Source organism: Diabrotica virgifera, chromosome 8 (genome assembly GCF_917563875.1).
Source record: "Diabrotica virgifera virgifera chromosome 8, PGI_DIABVI_V3a".
Classification (NCBI taxonomy): Eukaryota; Metazoa; Arthropoda; class Insecta; order Coleoptera; family Chrysomelidae; genus Diabrotica; species Diabrotica virgifera.
Window position 1 is genome coordinate 24,564,789 of NC_065450.1, and position 21,659 is coordinate 24,586,447.

The window sequence follows — 21,659 nt, forward strand, 5'->3', positions numbered from 1 at the left end:
ACTTAAATCAAAAATACTCTCAAGGCCAGCAAAAATAAGAGTATATAAGACAATAATTCGTCCCACAATAACGTATGGAAGCGAAACATGGACCATGAATCAGCGGGAAACGACAAAATTACTGGTACTTGAAAGAAAGATACTGCGGACTATCTATGGGCCTTGTAGAGAAGAGACAACAGGAGAATGGAGAAGAAGACACAATGATGAACTCCAGACCATATATGGAGATAAAAACATAGTACGCTACACTTTGAAGCTACATTAAAGCAAACAGAATACGATGGGCGGGTCACGTGCTATGATCAAGTGACGAAAGACTTCTGAACGCCACATTCTGGGAAAGGCCCGATGGAAAAAGGTCAGTTGGTCGCCCACGAAAGAGATGGAAGGACGCAGTAGCCAGTGATCTACGCAAAATGGGAGTACAGCAATGGGAAATAGCTGCTCAGGACCGACAACAATGGAGGGAAATAGTAAACGCGGCCAAGACTCACATAGAGTTGTAGAGCCAAATGATGATGGTATATTTTTGGGACCTCTCATTACATGACTGAAATACTCTAGCTTTCTTCCTTGATGCTTTTTATAATCTCAGTTGACTTGTTGAGACGTTCAATAATTGTGGAGTTTCGAATGTTCTCCACCCAGGAAACTTTTAAAATTCTTCTATAGCACCACATTTTGAAAGCCTCAATGCGATTTAGATCGATTTTATTCACAGTCCAATACTCGGCACCATAAGACCGAGAACATGTTATTGCGAAGCAAGCGGATCCTGAGTGCCAATTTTAGGTCTCTGTTACATAATACTTTGGACATCCTTGTAAAAGCGGCCCTGGCCTGATCTATCCTGGACCTAATTTCACCATGACTCTCTAAAATGGCCGGTTTTCACGCTACGTTTTCCTGTACGTTTTGTGGGCCATGCAAAACGTACGACAAAATGTACCTTTTGTTCAGTGTATATACACTACGCTTTCCCCTCCATGTTCTACCTCAGTTTCAGTCCAAAGTCTCGAGTTGTTTGACATTTGTTTAGCGATTTTTTTTATTATGGAGGAAACATGGATGCTTTCTTTTGTTTTTTCAACTATAACGGTATTACGACTGAGGAAAAAAGCGATGGAAAAAGACAAGGTGGTCAAGAGAGTGGGTTCTTAAGAGAAGCCAGTCTTCCCATGTCTCGTTACTGAAATAACTTGAACCAGATGAATTGGCCTGGTGCAATTATTCACGAATGGACACCTCAGCATATTGTCAATTGCTAGGTTACATATTAAAACAAGATACCTGCATGAGAAAAGCCATTACAACCTATGAAAGACTCACGCAACTCTCAGATATCTTACAACAGGGTGCACCCTCAAGGAATTGGAGTTCACAACCATAATATCCAAACTAGCGTTAGGCAAAATAATTCTGGAAACCTGTAAGGCAATCTACTTGGTTTTAAAACAGAACTTGGCATCCGTGGTACATCTTATTTTTTTTTTATTTTATAATGGCTTTGGCTTAGCCAATTAGCCAGACTAAAGCCAGACTATTTGTTTTTTTGTATGGTATTACAATAATAACTTTTAATTTAATATCTAAGCCTACTTATAACCTAAACCTACAGGGTGTTATAATGTGGATGCATTTTTTAATTTTGTGTGATATGTTTACAATTTTTAATTTTATTATCTAAGCCTATTTAAAATTTAAATTTACAGGATGTTACATGTTACATATTCGTAAAGACATTTTAAGGTCTGCTTATTTTTTGGAAAAATAATTTCATTTAAATTAATAGGTAAAGGACAATTTAGATCAATTAATTTTTCATACATTACTTTAATATTTTGTCTGTACTGTCCACACTCCAATATGAGGTGCTGTAGATCTCCAATTCTACCACATGCGCAATATGGGTTACCACTGATACCTATGCTGTTTGTATGCTGGGGTTAGTGCGTGATTTGATCTCATTATGTTTATTGTGTTTATAAATAACCTATTCGGTTCATATTTAAACCATCTCTCATTGGGAATTAGTGGTTGGCAATTTTTAAAATTAATTCCCGTTGTACTTTGGTTATATACTTTGTACATCTTGATTGTATTGGTACATATTGATCATTTAAAAATTCCAATGGGTCAAAGTACCACTGATCAAAGTACCAATGGTCGTTTGTATATGTCTATGTCTACTCCACTTCTAGAGGTAACTGACGCTCTTACTTTTTTCAACTCTTTTTTGTAAATCGATCTCAACGAATTTATTTTTCTTGTAATTGTCTCTTGATTTGCCATTGTGTCCATTTCTTTGTATTTTTTTATAAGTTCCTCATACGCGACGTTTTTTATTACGATCACTATAGTCTTAACTTTTCACTTGCCACAGACACCGAAAACTTTTATATAATTCAATGAATTCCCCGAGAAAATCGTGGGAGTATTGCCGCAATTCTGATATTATTAGGCTTTTTTGGGAAAAATGAAGCGAACTGTAAGTAGTGGAGCCACTGGCGGATCGTCCTTGTAACCACTGTTACCATTGGTAACAGTTAAAAATCTTGCAAATAAATATTTTATGACGATGAATAATTCCATTTAGCTATATTTTTAGAAATAGAAATATATTATTATATTATGTGTTAATAGTACCTAATTCAATAAATAGTCAACTACTCGTCGACACACAAAAATATTGGCGAGTTTATGTGACTCAGTTGCACTTTATTATATTCTGTTACCAGTCTCATTTGTGGTTACAATGAATGGTTATCTCGCTGTCGCTCGGGCGGCTCGGGACCGGCTAGTGTCTGAAAATGTTGAAGGAGCGACGGGCGTAAGCGCAGTGTGTATATCAGTAGGGCTATTACCAGATTTAAATTTGGTTACAGTACCTATAAAAAGTATGCAGTTCACCATGGATGAGTGTCGCTGCGTAATCGATCAACTACTTGAAAAGTAATTCTGATTGAAAAAAAATGAGATTATTGAAAATAAAAGACCTATTTTAAAAAATTTAAAAAAGGAATCAAAAAAAGCAGTTCGATATTTTAAATTTAGTTGGTAGAGTGAAAATCCTTGGTTATGTGGTTGCAAGAAAAATAGACTGTATTGTTGGTCATGTCTTCTGGTTTCTACAGAAAAATGGGTAGACCAGGTTCACGATTTAAATAGTTTTAGAGTTTTAAAAAGGAGACATGAAATTTCTCCGTTACCTACATGTAAGATGTATACCCAATTTGATTCAGTTTAGCAAAACAAGAATCGAAAGTTCTCTTAACCAAGTTTTTAAAGCAAATATTGCTAAACATAATGAGTTTGTTAAAAAAATAGATAGGTATATCCTTGCTCACTTATAATAGATACCGTATGTTTTTTTTGGCCAAACAAGAATTAGCGTTTCGTGGTCATTTTGAGGGCGACGGCTCTGACATTCGAGGCAATTACAGGGAATTGTTAACATTAATTGCCAAAAAAGATCAAAAATTTTGCCAACATCTAGAAACATCAACTGTTTTTCAAGAGTTTCAAGTGATACACAAAGGATATTATTGAAGCTATATATACATTTAGCCATATCTTCCTTTTTTTTAAAGGTTTTTTGCATCTGGTTTTGGTAACACTTTAGAAAAAGTCACAAGTCGCCACTGAGTGCAGCTAGTCGTCAACTGAGTTAAGATCGGACGACTTGTCTGAACATGTATTTTCACGTAACGTTTTATCCTATCAGTTCTCGCAAAATCATGCTTCTCCCATCATAATATCTTCAATCTGACCTTGGATTTCATTTCGATTCGACAAGACGTACGTTTTGCTGTTTACACGCCACGTTTTATTGTATAGGATTTGCCCTATCCAACAAAACGTACAATAAGATGTAGCGTGAAAACCGGCATTTACAGAAAATGTTTACATATTTATTTTTAACAAATTTGTAATTCTCCGAATGTCTCTGCCGTCAAAGCCAATATAGAGTGCTTAACAGGTACAATATACCCTAATAATAAATATAGACTGCCTTTTGATTAAAACATATTATAGAATAGAAAATCGGTTGTCTCATTACAATTTATTCTTATATATGGTATATTATATTTAGCCATACAGATGTTACCGGCCAAACTCGATTTCAGGACAACTAGTTTGACCTAAGCAAAACTAGTTTGTCCTAATCGCAACAGGATAAAGTAGTTTACAAACTAAGTTCTCAATCCCAAAAAAAAAATACGTCAAATACAGTTGCATCTAAAATAGCTCCAGAAAAAATTAATTTTTTTAGTAGTTTAACTTAAATTAATTTTATAGTGGTTTTAATTATTACTGATAAGAAGTCTCGGTCCTATGGGTTAAACAGCCTAGGCTCCTTTTCACGGTGTTTAACTTTTGTGTGAACAGTTTAAAATTTGGCCACGGTTAAACGTACCTAAATAATGACATTCAGCTCGCAGTTTTTGTGACAATTAAAACCTTTAAATTCCATCGTGGGTAAAAACATTTACATATTGTAGAATAGTGATACAAAAGTGAAAATATTCTCCCCAGATGGGCAAGAATATAAAAAAGACGCCAGTGTGCGAACTAAATACTGCTGAAGTTATTAGTGTTAGTAATCAAGACATGGATACAGGAACTATCACCACAAATTCTTCTGCTACAAGGGAGGTAAAACTTTTTAATATTAATTGTAATAGTTACGACTTTCAAAATTGTTGTGTTTATGTTGAGAAGACCAATGATCAGAATATTTCCCGTTTGCATCCAATGGTTGTTGCAGATATTTTACATCAAAAATTAAAGATTAATAATATTAAGCAAATTAAAAGTATAGGAAGAAAGTATGATAATTTAAAAGCGTACATTCCAAATCACCTCTTGGAAATCAAAGGACTGATACGCGATGTTGATACCAAATATAATGTTGACTATTTGAAAAAATATATGAGCTCTAGTTCACCAATTATTGATATTAAAAGAATGCACAGGAAAGTAGAAAAAGATGGAAATACAGAATACGTCCCTAGAAGTAATGTTATAATTACTTTTGAAGGCAATTGTTTGCCAAACTATGTTGTGATAAATTATGTATTCTTCCAAGTGGAAAAATTGTTGGGTAAAGTGACGCAATGTTATAAATGCCTCAAATATGGACATATTTCTAGACAGTGTAAACGTACACAGGAATACTGTATACAATGTGGACAAATTAAAAATGACATACATACATGTGATGAAACAAAAAAGTATTGCATACACTGTAAAACTGATAAGCATATATCGATCTCTAAAAACTGTCCTTTTTTCTAACATCAAAAAAAAATCAACAATATCATGATTGAACATAAAATCTCATATTTGGAGGCAAAAAATTTGAGCGACTCATCATTTTCTGGTCTTATTTCTAATAACAGATTTGAAATATTGTCAAATTCAGACAAAGAATTTCCAAAATTACCTAATTCCTCTGAAGTTAGTACATCTCCTTATTTCAAGCCATTGAGGCCTTATCTACAGAAACCCAAAAATTTTAGCCAACCAAGCTGTAGTACATCAAGCACTGAGAATAGTGCAAATAAAAAAAGAAAAGTATCATCTCCAACTTCCGAAGATCCTACACCATATCTCATCCCTTTCAGATTTGGACCGTCTCAACCTTTACCTCCCTTAAACAAGGAAAGTTTTTCTAATACAGACAATGATAAAAATAAGTTAGTAGATTCCTTAGTACTTCTTTTCTCAAGTTTTATTCAAAATATTAATTGTTTAGAAGAGGCAAAATCACTTGACATGAATTTGTTAGCCAAAGGTATTAATAATGTTCTAGATAATATTTTAAAAAATAACTCATCTAATGACAAACAAATCTAAACTCAAAATAATACAATGGAATGCTCGATCAGCTGTTGCTAACAAAAACAGCCTTATTAACTTTTTAATAACCGAAGATATTGACATAGCCTTAATAAGTGAAACTTGGTTTAAACGGGATGTTGTATATATTTATAGAGGTTATAATGTGATACGCGAAGATCGCGATGACGGCTATTCTGGAGTTGCTATTTTAATTAAAACTGGTATTCCTTTTGAGCGCATAACAATTAAAAAAAATTATATTCAAGACTTGCTTGCTTGTGGTATTAAAATCAACTATAAACAAAGTTATTTAAGTTTACTCTCTGTATATAGGTGCCCAAAAACTAAAACCAAAACCGAAGATTGGGATAAGTTATTTTCTCAACTAAAACACCCTTGTATCATTGGAGGAGATATGAATGCACATAATTCTCTGTGGGGCTCATATAAAAATGATAATATAGGCCATCAAATTGTGGAGACAATTAAGAATTTAGATTATGTAGTAATGAATAATGGACAACCAACTTGCCAAACGAGTCCAGGAAACTCAGATTCCATGATTGATGTCACGTTTTGCTCACATTCCCTTTTTGATAAAACTTCGTGGTCTGTAGATCTTGATACCTTGGGATCAAATCATTTCGTTATAAAGGTTGTGATCGATGTCTTGGGAACTAATGCTAATACCATTTATCCCAGTAGTAAGTGGAACATTAAAAAAGCAAATTGGTCATTATACTCTCAGCTTGTTGATACCTTATAAAACGAAAAACCTCACACATCCTTAAATACCCAAGAAAAATATAATTTCCTTATTGACTGTATTAATGAAGCTTCTAAACAATCTCTTTCTGAATATAAACCATTTAAATGCAAACGGACTCCCCCTCCGTGGTGGGATTCGGAATGTGATCAATCCGTTGCAGAAAGAAAGAAGGCATTAATAAACTATAAAAACAATTCTTCTCCTGAAAATTTTTGTAAATGCAAAGAAGTAAATGCTCGTGTCAAAAAATTCCTGAAATTAAAGGCCAAACAAAGTTGGGTTGAATGGTGTTCAAAATTAAATAAACAAACTCCATCTAGTCTTATTTGGAATCAAGCAAGAAAAATTAATAGGAAAAAAGTTCATTTTTCATTACCTCTAAGTAACTCATGGGTAGACGATTTTTTCGATAAAATAGCTCCACCTTACGTAAATAACCAGTTAGATGTTATTAATTCTAAAACGCTTCCATCTGATCAGAATCATTTTCTCCTTACACCTTTTTCGAGAGCTGAATTAGAATTTGCTCTTGATAATCGCGTTAGTACCTCACCAGGATACGATGCAATCAAATATCCTATGATACAACATTTACCAGATAACGCAAAACAATTACTATTAAATATATTTGACCAGATAATTATTGAAGGCAACAGCATAATAGATTTTAAGCGTATTATAGTCGTTCCTATTCCCAAACCGGGGAAAGACCCTAAATTAGCTGAAGCTTACCGACCGATATCATTATTATCATGTATATTGAAGACTCTCGAACGGATGGTTAATATTAAGTTGGATTGGTGGCTAAGGGATCAAAATTCTTTACCCGCTAACCAACATGGTTTTAAAAAAGGTTATGGAACTTTAGATTCCTTAACAACTCTTGTTGTAGACATTCAGAACAGTTTTTCCAGGAACAGTTATGTACCCGCTTTATTTTTAGACATCGAAGGTGCTTATGACTCTGTCTCTCTTTCAATTCTCCAAGAAAAAATGATTACATTTTTTAATATTCCATCACAGTTTGCTTCTAACATTGTAAACCTGTATAAAAATAGAATAATTTATTTAAAAAATAATCATACTCTTATAGGCCCTAGACTTAATAATAAAGGATTACCTCATGGCTCAGTTTTGAGCCCTATTTTATTTAACATTTACACAGCAGATCTACACAACATCACTATTAACAATATTGCATTTAATATTGTACAATATGCTGACGATTTCTGTTTGTACACAGAACACAAGAAATATCAGCAGTCCATTGAAAACTTGAATAGCGTCTATGGTCTCCATAAAAATGGTTTATTGAAAATGGCTTTGAATTATCATGCAGTAAATCACAAGTTTGTTTATTTACCAGACATAACTTTCCTAATATTAGCACAATCACCTTAGGTGGGCATAAATTTTCTTTTAAAAATAAAATTAAATATCTTGGAATGATACTCGACCAAAAATTGACCTGGAAGTTACATATTGACGACATGTTGAACAGGTGTAATAAGGGAATAAACTTTCTTAAATCAATTAATAGAACTTGGTGGGGATCGGATGTTGAAGTAAGTTTATTATTTTATAAAGCTTACATACGATCTATTTTCGATTACGGCAGTGTTTTGTATGGATCAGCAAGTGATGCACTACTAAACAAAATCAACGTTTTACAGAATTCAGCCTACGAATATGTCTAGGAGCTATGAGATCCACTCCAGTACAAGCTTTATATTTGGAAGCCTTGGAACCTCCTTTAAATCTAAGACGAAGTTTTTTGTCCAAAAAATATTTAATGAAAGTATACTTACTTAACCCACTTCTATACCAAAAAATAGTGACTTTGAGTTGCCATGATCTAACCAATAAATATTGTCAAAAAAAGAAATCTCCCTTACTGTGTGAAGCTTACAATCAAAATATAGTACTCTTAAAAAATATAGATAAAACGTACGACTTATTCAAAAACTACGCGTACTCTTCTTTCTTTTCTCCTACAGATATTATTGTACCAAATTATAGTGAAAACATGTATTTAAATAAAAATATTCTTTTATTCATAACGAACAATTACAATGAGTCAATAGCTCTATATACAGATGCGTCTAAATCTGCAGATGGAACTGGATGCGCCTTTTTTATACCATCGGGACATATAGAAAAGAAATTCAAACTGAAACCGGAGACTTCGATTTATACAGTAGAGGCTATTGCAATATATGAAGCTTTACTATATGTAGCTGAATTTGATTTCGCCCATATTATAATTTTGTCTGACTCCTTAGCAGTATTGAAATCTCTTGGTAAATATGGACCCCCAAACATCCAAGACTGCCCATACATTTATAGAATTAAACATATTAAACAAAATCTTTTAACCAAAGGAATCAATGTACATTTTATCTGGATTAAAGCACACGCAGGATTTGAACATAATGAGTATGTCGACTTATTAGCCAAAGAAAGCGTTTCATCCGATACCAGTATTCTACATAAAATAACACTGACTGATAGTATAATCTCTTTCAAGTCAACACTGCATCGGGAGTGGAGCTACCAGTGGAAGGGATACTCTTTTGTGAATCAAAATAGATACTCGTTAATTCAGCCCGATATTCCCAAATTTCCTTGGTACAAGTCTTGTAGAGCTTCTAGAAAGTACATAACTTCTATTATTAGAGTAAGATTCGGGCACGCATGTTATCCAAAGCATTTATTTAAAATACAGGTTTTGGATAATGATAAATGTGAGCATTGTGAAGAGGAAAGTGATTTAGATCATATATTTTTTGGTTGTTCTAAAAATACAATTTACTCATCTAAATTAATAAATGATTTATTAAAATATAAAGTAGCAACTCCTTGGAATATATTATATTTATTATCACTTGGTTTTGTAGATGTATACAACTCTTTAATTAACTTTTTAAAAGACAGCAAATTATCATTATAATTCCCTTAAACATTTTTAATTAATACCTCTGGTAGTTAGTTGTTTTAGCTGTTAAGCTTAGTGTACTTAATACCTTCTTGTTGTTATCTTTGTTTTAAACCTGTTTTGTAAAACTTGTATTCCTTATGTGTCTGGCAGTATGACGGTAAGTCTAAGCCAAAAAAAAAAGGTCTCAATCCAGTGGTAAAGAAAACGACAATAAATATCGTTCTCATACCACTAGATTGACAACAGATGGAAACTCTCTGGTTACTACCTCCACGACTTTCAAAAATTAAAATTCATAAGTTTGCCGAGACGAACGTTAAAATGAGGGAATTTTAAATAATTCACGTCTCATCGGCTCAGCGTGGTAAAGTCCCAACGAGAAGGTTTTCTAAGTACTCCACAAAAGAGTAAATGAATTAAAAATATATAAACATTTTCAATTTCTTTACAACCTGAAAATACAGCAGCATATTCTCTATTATCTTCTTTTAAGTTATCTTTATCTTGAATTTCATTTATAATTTCTTGCTGCAAAGATGAAGTCGAAAGTTCTAAACCAAGGCTCTGAAATACCCTTAATGGTTGCAGCTACGAGATATTCAGTTGAATCACAACAAGGTTTTGTCAAATATACCTGCAATAAAAACTGTTCCATATACAGATATAAGTGCAAGAAGACAATGATTTTCCGCAATTCTAAAGCGTCGTTTAAACACAACGATAAGTCACAGCAACTAGTTGTGATGACAAGTTGAAACACTGTTTAGACGCTGCGATTCAATGCGATACCACCTTCAACCCAACTCCAACTTTGATAAGTTGTACGATGCACCGTTTACCCACAATGATAAGTTGCAACAACTCGATTGACCTTGATAAGTTGTTTGATTTATCGCTGTGTTTAAACGACCCTTTAGTGTCACCAAAGCACTCCATGAAAAAAGAAATAATAATTTTTTAATTGAGGTATAATTGTTATTTTTATAAAAAAATTATTGTTTTTCATGATTGTTTGTATTTCCAATTGTCAATTAGTTTATGCCGAATCATTATCGTTTTATAGTCTGGGCTGATTATCGGAGAATAGGCCATTTTTGGGAAAAGTTATTTACCAGCAATTTTATTGCTGGAATCGAATCTTATGATTGTATATATTAATAATATAGGTATGCAAAGTCCGCAGATAGTGTGCTACTTTTTTTATAAACAAAATGGCGACCGAAAATCGTGTTTTTTTCAATTTTTGCTCTATAACTCCAAAGATTTTAACTTTACACCAAAAGCACCCGAATAAAAATTCACCGCAATTAAATTCTGTATAGAGACGTGTTTTTCCCGATTAACTTCGATAAAAACTTTCCCCGGAAAAAGGGGGTTTTTCCAACAAAATCTTTAATTTTCAACTAAAATTTTAGATAAATAATTTTTAATCAATAATTAAATAACTTGGTAATGTAAAAGCTCTTTTGGTATAGATTATAATTCCAGAAGCCGATGGAAATTGAATGAACAGTTTAGCAAAAATTGAATTGTTAATTAAAAATTTACGGTCGCTATAATAACGACAATAATTATGATGCATAAGAATAACTATAATTTTTTCATAAAACGACACTATACCTATCTAATGTACTTTACAGAATTGAAATTTGACTATTTAAGCGGCCTCAGGAATATTTTAAAATTAGTAACAATTTTTAGGCTTATAAACAAATAGAATATCTTGGGAACTATTAAACTTAATTAAATTGTGAAAACGGTATTCGAAAAACAGCGCCAGGATGCTTGTTTTAAAAGGAAAAACGTTTAATTATGACGAGTGGTTCCTGAGATACAATCGGTCAAATTTGACCGGAATTTACGGCAAAGATATAAAAAATAGGATCATAATTTTTAAACCATCACCTTTTTATTTTTGTCTTCTTTCTCCACACCAATTTTCATATCTTTAAAATACTCATAACATATATTATAATAATAAAAACTATCGATAATACGTGTGAAAATTGCCAAAAATAGCAAAATTCCAGTCAAAAATTAGGTTGGAGAAAATGTATCCCTCAAAGTTCAAAATCAGTATACGTTAAAAAAATGCATTTTCTCGGCTTTCCATGGAGCAATTTCCTTCATTCTTTTTTTGTTCCCAAGTAACTCGAGTAGAGTCATCGAACTAATGCATTATTAAATATCAAACTTGCTTTTGTTTTGTTATAATAAATTAATTTATTTATTATAACACAAAATTTTAATTTGTTTAAATAAAAATTGTTTAAATAATTATACAGCTTTCAAATGAGAATATTTATGTTTTTAACTTTAAAAGGTACACTTGTAGTAAGTTTATCTAAAAAAAAGCTTACCACTGGAAAAAATATGTAGTTTACTGTTCTTATAAATAAATAAATCTATTATAACAAAACAAAAGCAAGTTTGACATTTATAAATGCATTAGTTCGATGGCTCTACTCGAGTTATTACGGAACAAAAAAAGAATGAAGGAAATTGCTCCATGGGAAGCCGAAAAAATGCATTTTTTAACGTATACCGATTTTGAACTTTGAGGGTTACATTTTCTCCAACCTAAGTTTTGATTGGAATTTTGCTATTTTTGGCAATTTTCACACGTATTATCGATAGTTTTTATTATAATAATATATGTTATGAGTATTTTAAAGATATGAAAATTATTGTGGAGAAAGACGACAAAAATAAAAAGGTGATGGTTGAAAAATTATGATCCTATTTTTTATATCTTTGCCGTAAATTCCGGTCAACTTTGACCGGTTGTATCTCAGGAACCACTCGTCATAATTAAACGTTTTCTCTTTTAGAAGAAGCGTCCTGCCACTGTTTTTCGAATACCGTTTTCACAATTTAATTTGGTTTAATATTTCCCGAGATATTCTATTTGTTTATAAGCCTAAAAATTGTTTATAATTTTAAAATATTGCTGAGGCCGCTTAAATAGTCCAATTTCAATTCTGTAAAGTACATTAGATAGGTATAGTGTCTTGTTATGAAAAAATCATAGTTATTCTTATGCATCGTAATTATTGTCGTTATTATAGCGACCGTAAATTTTTAATTAACAATTCAATTGTTGCTAAAGTGTTCATTCAATTGCCATCGGCTTCTGGAATTGTAATCTATACGAAAAGAGCTTTTACATTACCAAGTTATTTAGTTATTGATTAACAATTACTTATCTAAAATTTTAGTTGAAAATTAAAGATTTTGTTGGAAAAACCCGCTTTTTCCGGGGAAAGTTTTCATCGAAGTGAATCGGAAAAAACACGCCTCTATGCAGAATTTAATTGCGGTGAATTTTTATTTGGGTGTTTTTGGTGTAAAGTTAAAATCTTTGGAGTTATAGAGCAAAAATTGAAAAAAACACGATTTTCGGTCGCCATTTTGTTTATAAAAAAAGTAGCACACTATCTGCGGACTTTGCATACCTATATTATTAATATATACAATCATAAGATTCGATTTCAGCAATAAAATTGCTGGTAAATAACTTTTCCTTGTATTTTGCTAATTAGCCCAGAGTATTAATAAAAATGATTGTCTTACATAAAATTACCGAGTATTTTATTCAGTTTATCTATTTATTTTGGTTTAGGTATATCAGGTACAATGTTTATACTAAGCGGTATTAGTTTATCATGCAGTATCCGTATTAATATCAGGATAAGCCAGTTTGGCCTGGGGTAAACTAATTTGTCCTATCACGTTTAGGACAAACCAGTTTGGCCTAGGCGTTCCTATCCTATCACGTTCAGGACAAATTAGTTTGGCTTAGGCCAAACTAGTTTGTCCTGAAATCGGGTTTGGCCGGTAATATAGACATTGTTATTGATTATTATGCAGTAGACTATTCGTTAAATTAAAATTCTTAATCAAAAATGAATCACCATTTTCAATTTCGTTGCAAAACGAAAATATAGCCGTATCATATTCTAGTCCAATCAAAGAGTGCAGCAAGCATCTCTACCGGTTTCTAAACTTATTAGTCTCTCATCAGGAGGCACATAGGCTGCTCTCTCTGATCCAACCAAAACAAACCCGGCGTGCAGTCACGGATTGCAACGAACGAAATGGCATAGATGCCCTGGCGGCAACTGCTAGCAAAAGAATAAGTTTTCAATCCAATGGCATATAAAACAACATAATGTTACTCTACATCCCACCAGACTGAAAACAACAATTTTAAGACTGAGAACAAAACAATTCCTAAGTTATCTAAAAATTTGGCGATTGTATAAAAAACATTAGAAAACAAATCGACCTTTAAATAAAATACCAACACAATATCTGCAAACTTTCAAGAAATTACCAACTTTTTATTAAATTTTCAACAACATTAGATCAGGAAAGTTTTACAATTTTTTTGCACTGTGATGGACGCATTTCATTTTTTATTCTAAGAACCTTTCCACCCTTACAAAGTATCATGATAACCCTTGAAATACCAACGCAGTTCAAATTATCGTTTTTATAAATCATCCCTAATGTTTCTGGAACTCTGTGGGCCTTTACTTTCCTTTTTCTTAGATATCTCATTCAAGAAAAATTTGGGTTTTTAAAAGGTTATATTTTTTTAAGGATTGACATTGTTATTGAATGTTACTGCTTGAAAATAATAATAGATTATTTCTAAAGTTTTACTAATTAAAAGGGAAATTAAGATGTTTGTGACAATCACATTGCTTCGCACTGTCTCGAAAATTAATTAGATAAGAGAATAAAGGGTGATTTAAATACAGTGATATAGAGACTGAAGAATAGGCTGATGTGGCTTCGGAGCAGGTAGGTCTAGTACGGCGGGCTGAAAAATTCGTAGGCTAACATAGAAAGAAATTTTTTTTTGATAAAATTTTATTTTAAAATTCAAGTTACCTTTGAGCGTGATACAACGATTATGGCGGTCATACAAGTTTTCAGTACCATTTTTTATAATACAATTTGTCTTTAGCTTCAAAATAAGCCTAGTTTCGACGACTTAATTTTCATTGGTGCTAAATTTCTTTCCAGCGAGCAATATATTGAGGTCAGCTAAAAGGTAGTAGTCGCTGGGAGCCATATCTGGTGAATACGGTGGCTGCGGAGGCAATTCGATGTCCAATTCATGAAATTTTGTTATCATTTTCATTAATTTGTTACACGGTGCGTTGTCTTGATGAAACAACACTTTATTTTCCTTCAAATGGTGCTATTTTTACGCGATTTCGTCCTTCAAACGCTCCAATATCGCAATGTAATAGTAGCTGTTAATAGTTTTTTCCTTTTCAACATAGTCGATAAATATTATGCCATGCGTATCCCAAAATACTGATGACAGAACCTTGCCAGCCCACTACTGCGTTTTCCACGCTTTGGAGTCGGTTCATCACGTGTAGTCGACCCGGCAGACTGTCGATTGGACTCAAATGTGAAATGATGGAGTCATATTTCATGCATTATAATATATCGACACAAAAATTCGGTTTTATTACGATTGAATAGCTTTAAATACTTCCCAGAAACACCAATTCGTTGTTGTTTTTTATCGACTGTGAGCTCTCGCGGCACCCACTTTGCACAGAGCTTCCGCATACCCAAATACTCATGCACAATATATCCAACACATTCCTTTCATATCTTTACAGTCTCAACTTTCTCAAACCACTTCACTTTATGGTCATCCAAAGTTATTTTGCGAACTTTTTTGATATTTTCTTCGGTAACAGCCTCTTTGGGGCGTCCACTGCATGCATCGCCCTCGGTGCTCACTTCGCCTCGTTTAAACTTAACAAACCATTTCTTAACGGTTGATTTCCCTTGTGCAGAGTCCGAATATTGTTTATCAAGCCAGACTTTGGCTTTAACAGTATTTTTTTTCTCCAAAAAGCAATCAATTATTAAGGTACGAAATATCTTTTTATCATTTTTTTTTTAAATAACATAAGTTGCTTCACTCTAAATGCTATATCTCATAAACTAATAGATCGACAGCTGTCAAATTTATAAACGCATCTTTTGAAGATTAGGGCTTACTAAAAATCATATAGATTTACTACCAGTAGCGCCATCTATGTGTCAGCCTACGAATTTTTCAGCCCGCCGATTATAGACCACCTCTGTACAACTACCAACTCTGTACATTTTTATTGTTTTTTATACAGGGTGTCCCGAAAAGATTGGTCATAAATTATACCACAAATTCGGGAGTCAAAAATAGGTTGATTCAACCTCACTTACCTATATACAATAGTGCACCCAAAAAAAGTTACAGCCCTTTGAAATTACAAAATGAAAATCGATATTTTTTCATATATCGAAAACTCTTAGAGATTTTTTATTTAAAATGGACATGTGGCATTCTTATGGCAGCAGCATCTTGAAAAAAAAAATTAAAGTGAAATTTGAGCACCCCACAAAAATTTTATGGGGGTTTTGTTCCGTTAAACCCCCCCAAACTTTTGAGTACGTTCCAATTAAATTATTATTGTGGCACCTTTAGTTAAACACAATGTTTTTAAAACTTTTTTGCCTCTCAGTAATTTTTCGATAAGCCAGTGTTTATCGAGATATTTTGAATATTTTTCAAATCCACCACATATTTGTATATGGTTAAGTACTATGTCTGGATCCCGCGTATGAAAAAAAAGTTGATTAATAGCAAGCTGAAAATTTGTTAATAGCTTAAGGGTGTCTAGTCGGATAAACTTTGATATATGGGAACACTGGAACAGGGGCAGTTTTAATTGTGGAACAGGTTAAAAATTTGAAACGGTCAGACCACGAAAACGGCACATTTATTTTGTCCGACAGAATAGACTTAAACTCTCCGAACAGAGATTAAACTCTCATGCAAAAATCAGACTGCTATTTATCACCTGTCATTATTCCTGTCATTTGACATATTCTACATGTTCCACTCATTAAAACGCCCATTTGGTGATAAATAGCAGTCTGATTTTTGCATGAAAGTGTAATCTCTGTTCGGAGAGTTTAAGTCTGTTCTGTCGGACAAAATACATGTGCCATTTTCGTGGTCTGACCGTTCCAAATTTTTAACCTGTTCCACAATTAAAACTTCCCCTGTTCCAGTGTTCCCATATATCAAAGTTTGTCCGACTAGACACCCTTAAGCTATTAACAAATTTTCAGCTTGCTATTAATAAACTTTTTTTTCATACGCGGGATCCAGACCTATACGATTATAGAGACCTGTTGATAATCTGAATATTTATTTATAATTTACATTTTTAGGTATATTTTGAAAAAGAAGCCACATCTCGATAAAAGGTGACATCAAAAAAAGACTAAGAGGCAAAAAAGTTTTAAAAACACTGTGTTTAACTAATGGTATCACCACAATAGTTTAATTGGAACGTACACAAACATTTGGGGGGTTTAAAAGAACAAAACCCCCATACAATTTTTATGTAAATATATTAAAAAAGAAGCAGCATCTCGATAATAACTCGCTTATCGAAAAAATACTACGAGGAAAAAAGTTTTAAAAATGTTGTGTTTAACTAATGGTACCACAATAATGAATTAATTGGAACGTAGACAAAAGTTTGGGGGGGGGGGGGGGGGGTATAAGGGAACAAAACCCCCATAAAATTTTTATGGTGTGGACAAATCTCACTATAATTTTGTTTTAAGATGTTCTTGCTATAAGAATGATACATGCCCATTTTCAATAAAAAATCCCTAACAGTTTTCGATATATTGAAAAAAATCGATTTTCATTTTCTAACTTCAAAGGGCTGTAACTTTTTTTATGAACACATTTGTACTAAGGTAAGTTAGGTTCAATCGAACTCTTTTTGACTCCAGAATATGTGGTATAATTTATGACCAATATTTTCGGGACACCCTGTATAAGTGCTATTAACTTTTTTTATTAGTAGTGTAGTTAGTTTAGTAAGAATACGTTACGCTACATATTTGCTACTGGGGCTAAATGAGCACTTTTAAGCTCGATTGCTAAAAAAGAAGAATGTGTGTGTACTTTGTACGCACGTAGGAATATACATGTTTATTATATGATTTCAACGAAATAGTTATGCGCGTTAAACAGCTTATTTGTATTTTATTTATATATTAAACTAATTTCAATACTTATTGCCTACTTTGCAAAAAAAATTTTGAAAACAATACCAAAAATTAAAAAATTAAAAAATTAATAAAACAGAGAAGACTCGGCTTTGAACCGGGGACCTTACGATCTTCAGTCGAATGCTCTACCACTGACCTATTTTCACTATTAATATACTTGATTCCAGGATTTTTCAGCCCTAGAATGGCCATAGTGACAAATATACCAAGTGAATTATATAAAAATCTTTTAATAATTTTTATTATCTTATTCCCGAGAAAGACAAATCCAAAGACACAAAAATTATAATCAATATATTTACTGAAAACACTAATATATTCGAATGGAAGTACAAAACTCAAAGAAGTACCACAAAATGTGTAAATTAATAAAATGGTCATATAAGGACGCGTTTCGGCTGTTCACGAGCCATCATCAGCTTAAAAATACTGGAGCAAAGATAAAACTGACCTACAATGTAAAATGGAAATTTTAAGCATGTGGTGATAACGCCCACCTCAGTAAAGGAACTTACCAGACCAGGAAGGAGGAAGAATCTACTGGATTACATTTTTATGGTTCTATAGACTTCATTATTCAAATTTTTTATATGTTGTATTAACATTTAGTTAAATTTGAATGTAAAAATTTTTAAAAAATTTTTTAAGACTTCCACGTTGGTAGGAACCATCTTGGGAACAGATCAGGTGTAAGGAACTTTCCGGTGAAATGTCAAATTACTGTAAGTGATGACCGATGACATGTAGTACTCTAGGATGAATTTGTCGTTAGGTGGTAAACTTTTTAACTAGAAGACCCCATAGACTAGGGAAAGAAAAAATAAGAAGATTAAACGTCAGATTTAATTTGTAAGGTGAATGAACAGAGGAAAAATAAATATGAGAATATTGAATGTGAAGGGGATTAAAACGACGAGGAAATGTCTAAAAATAATGATGAATAGCAATAACCGTTAATTCTATAACCAATAACTAATATATTCTTTTCACACCTTATTTTCACTGATACATACATAATTTGAAGGATTTAGCCACTAACTCCATACTGTCTGTGTGCGCATGCGCGTGGTGTTTTATAAAAATTCACTCACAACATTTTTCCCAATCGCGCCTAAAGAAGTATAACTTCAAAAACTTTTTCTATTTGGGTGTAAATTTAAACAAACAGTGAGAACAATCGACGAAAATTAAAACAAAGACCAAGAACGCAAGATCATCTTTGATCAAATTGAAAAAATGTTTAAAGTCACGATATAAAATTGAAAATAACATTAATGCTACTATTCTTATATGTAGTGTCATGGACCTTAACTGGATCATCACTAAAGTGACTTAAAACATTTTAAATGTAGTGCTAAAAGCTAGAAGTCTTCATTTTTAAATTTTTTTCAACATTTTATTCTTTATTGTTTTCCTGTCTATAGGCTTTTTTAAAGTCGCAACAACAAAATTTTTGATTTTTATTTAGCATAAATGTATTATTACTGACTTAAATTGAATAGATTTGTCCGCAGAGGACATCGATATTTTAAAGCCTGCTTGGTACTTGCTTAGTTGTTGATCATACAAAAGGCATTGGCGAGAGGGCACGATCGTTTATGTGATGCCAGCTGTTCCCCAGGGATATGCCTTGGGAAGAGATAAGACGGGATTATGAACTGTGACTATGGAGAGGATACAACCCCCTTCGCATTCGCGGATAACTCGCTGTACTGGTAGTGGCGCGGGACGAGCCAGATCTTAAATACCGGGTACGGAACGCAGGCGGCGTCGTGAAGAGATGGATGACACAGTACGGACTGAAACTCGTAGTTGAGAAAGCCGAAGCCATTCTGAAGAGAAAAAGGAACGGGAAAGTGAGGACTACAATGTGGGGTGACGTGTCTAATACCCAAGAAACACGTAAAGTACCCTAAGTGACCTAGAAGGAGGCGAATAGTGCACTACGTGGGTGAGGGTGATGCCTAACATTGGGGAACCCAATTCCGAAACGAGAACGGCCTAGCACAGTGTTGTGCAATCAATAATTTTCCTCTAAGCGGGACCAGTCTGGAGTGGAGCGGTAGAGATATAGGTCTACAGGAAGCTCATAACACGAGTAAACAGAACAAGTCTATTACTAGTGGCATGCGCCAATATAACTGTGTCTGCAGCAGCCTTCTGGGACATTACTGGATGTGTTCCGCTGCATGTGTTGGTAGTTAGAGATCTACATGAGATAGAGTGCAAGAGCTATATGAGAGAAGAGACCTAGTGCTCACTACGGCCGAATATGTTACGGATACGTATAGGGATGTTGCACAGCGGACAAAGCAGCTGCTCCCGAACCTAAAATATTGGGTGTTTCCAGCAATCCTTTTGTCCTCTCTGTGTCGGGTGGTGTTTGTGCCGCGTGTGTCATTATTGGTCTGATGACTGTTTTGTAAGTTCTGCCTTTCATTTCTTTTCCGATATTTTTATTTCTTCATATTGTGTAATTCAGGTAACCTGTGGCTCTGTTTATTCTATCCTAAAAATTATTTATGGCCAAAAATTGTTTAAAATACGCATATTTTTATAAGTAGTAGATATATTACGCCATGCGTAGTATATCTCAGAAACTTTACAATTGAAAAGGTCGAAAATTTTAAATCGCTGGTCCATCTTATATACATAATCAATATTTTGTTACTCTATCTATCATATGGAGTGTCACAACTATCTTTATATATGCATACGTTACACCCGCACTGTATAACAACGGTATTAATAATTCAGATGCTTTTATTAATTGAATTTTAGTCATAACAACTGCTTTACCTGTATAATAACAAACAATAATTTATTCCAGGGTTGCGTGGCGCTCATCAGCATGACATGGATCATGTCTGTAACGTTGTTCTCAATCTTGGTATTACCCCATGGCGGTTTCTATTTCAATCCTACCGGGATGGTGGCTTGTGAACCATTTTACAGTCGCGCCTCCACACGAATATTAGTCGCATGCGGCTTTTATTTCCCCACAACGATGATCCTAATGTACTGTTACGGCTCCGCGTTTCACGTCAACAAGTTGAGGCTAAGGAAATCCATGACGACGGGGAGAGGTAATTCAGTGCAGAGTCCGGAGGAGTATGCACAAGCGACCAGTATGGAGAAAGTGAGTAATATTACTTATTGTTATTATTTTTAATTTATTTTCTACATTAATATCACATGAGAGTAACTGGAGCATAATTTTCTTATTTATTCTTACTATCGTGTGATATTCGAAAGATTATTTTTTAATTACCAGAGAACGGCAGTTCTCGCCAGTGGCGCACAATACCCCTACATGCGACACTATATTATACACGAAATTTTCGATTTTCTACATCTGACTGAATTGAAAATTGGACCAAATCATCCCATCTTAAAGTTTAGGAAAAGACTCGCCCATCCATATGTCAACTCTCCATTTTTGTCCAAGGGTGTGGATTTTACGGCCCTTCCCATTTAAGGTCTGTTTTTCGTTCTCGTCCCCAAAACTCCCAAAAATTTCAAAAATTTAAGTCCTACCTTTGCGGCTTCTGATAGTACTGATCATTACCTTTCCAACGCATGTTTAATTTTGAAAATCGGTTATACCATTCGAAACTTACCGAGCTCAGAATTATGACTCAGTTTTTATTTAAAAAGGGGAAAATGTTTGTGAATATGTAATGTATGTATGTGGAAAAGTTACACCGATCTGAATTTTTCTTTCTGTGTTTCAATAGGGGGTCAAGGCCGATTCAGAACCGGTGTAGTTTGTGATTTTTGACTACCCATAAACCAGCTATTTATAGGGCTAGGTAGATACAAAATATATTCTTTGGGCGTATATATCTCAGGTTCAAGGAGAGCCAGGAAAACCGCAAATAGCCCACATCAATAGCATTGAGTTAGGCTTTTAAATGGTGCCTAAACGGTCAAGATCGTACCTGCACACGGCTCAGTACATCCGAAAAACTAAAAAATTAAACTTTGAAAATT

The 21,659-nt window shown here is 33.5% G+C and overlaps 1 protein-coding gene across 2 annotated transcripts in view; it reads left to right on the forward strand.

Moving 5' to 3' along the window:
- Window positions 1-21,659, forward strand: part of LOC126890685 (trace amine-associated receptor 1) — a 748,386-nt gene that overhangs the window by 583,968 nt on the left and 142,759 nt on the right. For both annotated transcript variants that reach the window (XM_050659809.1, XM_050659810.1), the window contains exon 5: window positions 20,497-20,805. In XM_050659809.1, coding sequence (XP_050515766.1) covers window positions 20,497-20,805 — 309 coding nt within the window. The remainder of the gene's footprint in view (window positions 1-20,496; window positions 20,806-21,659) is intronic.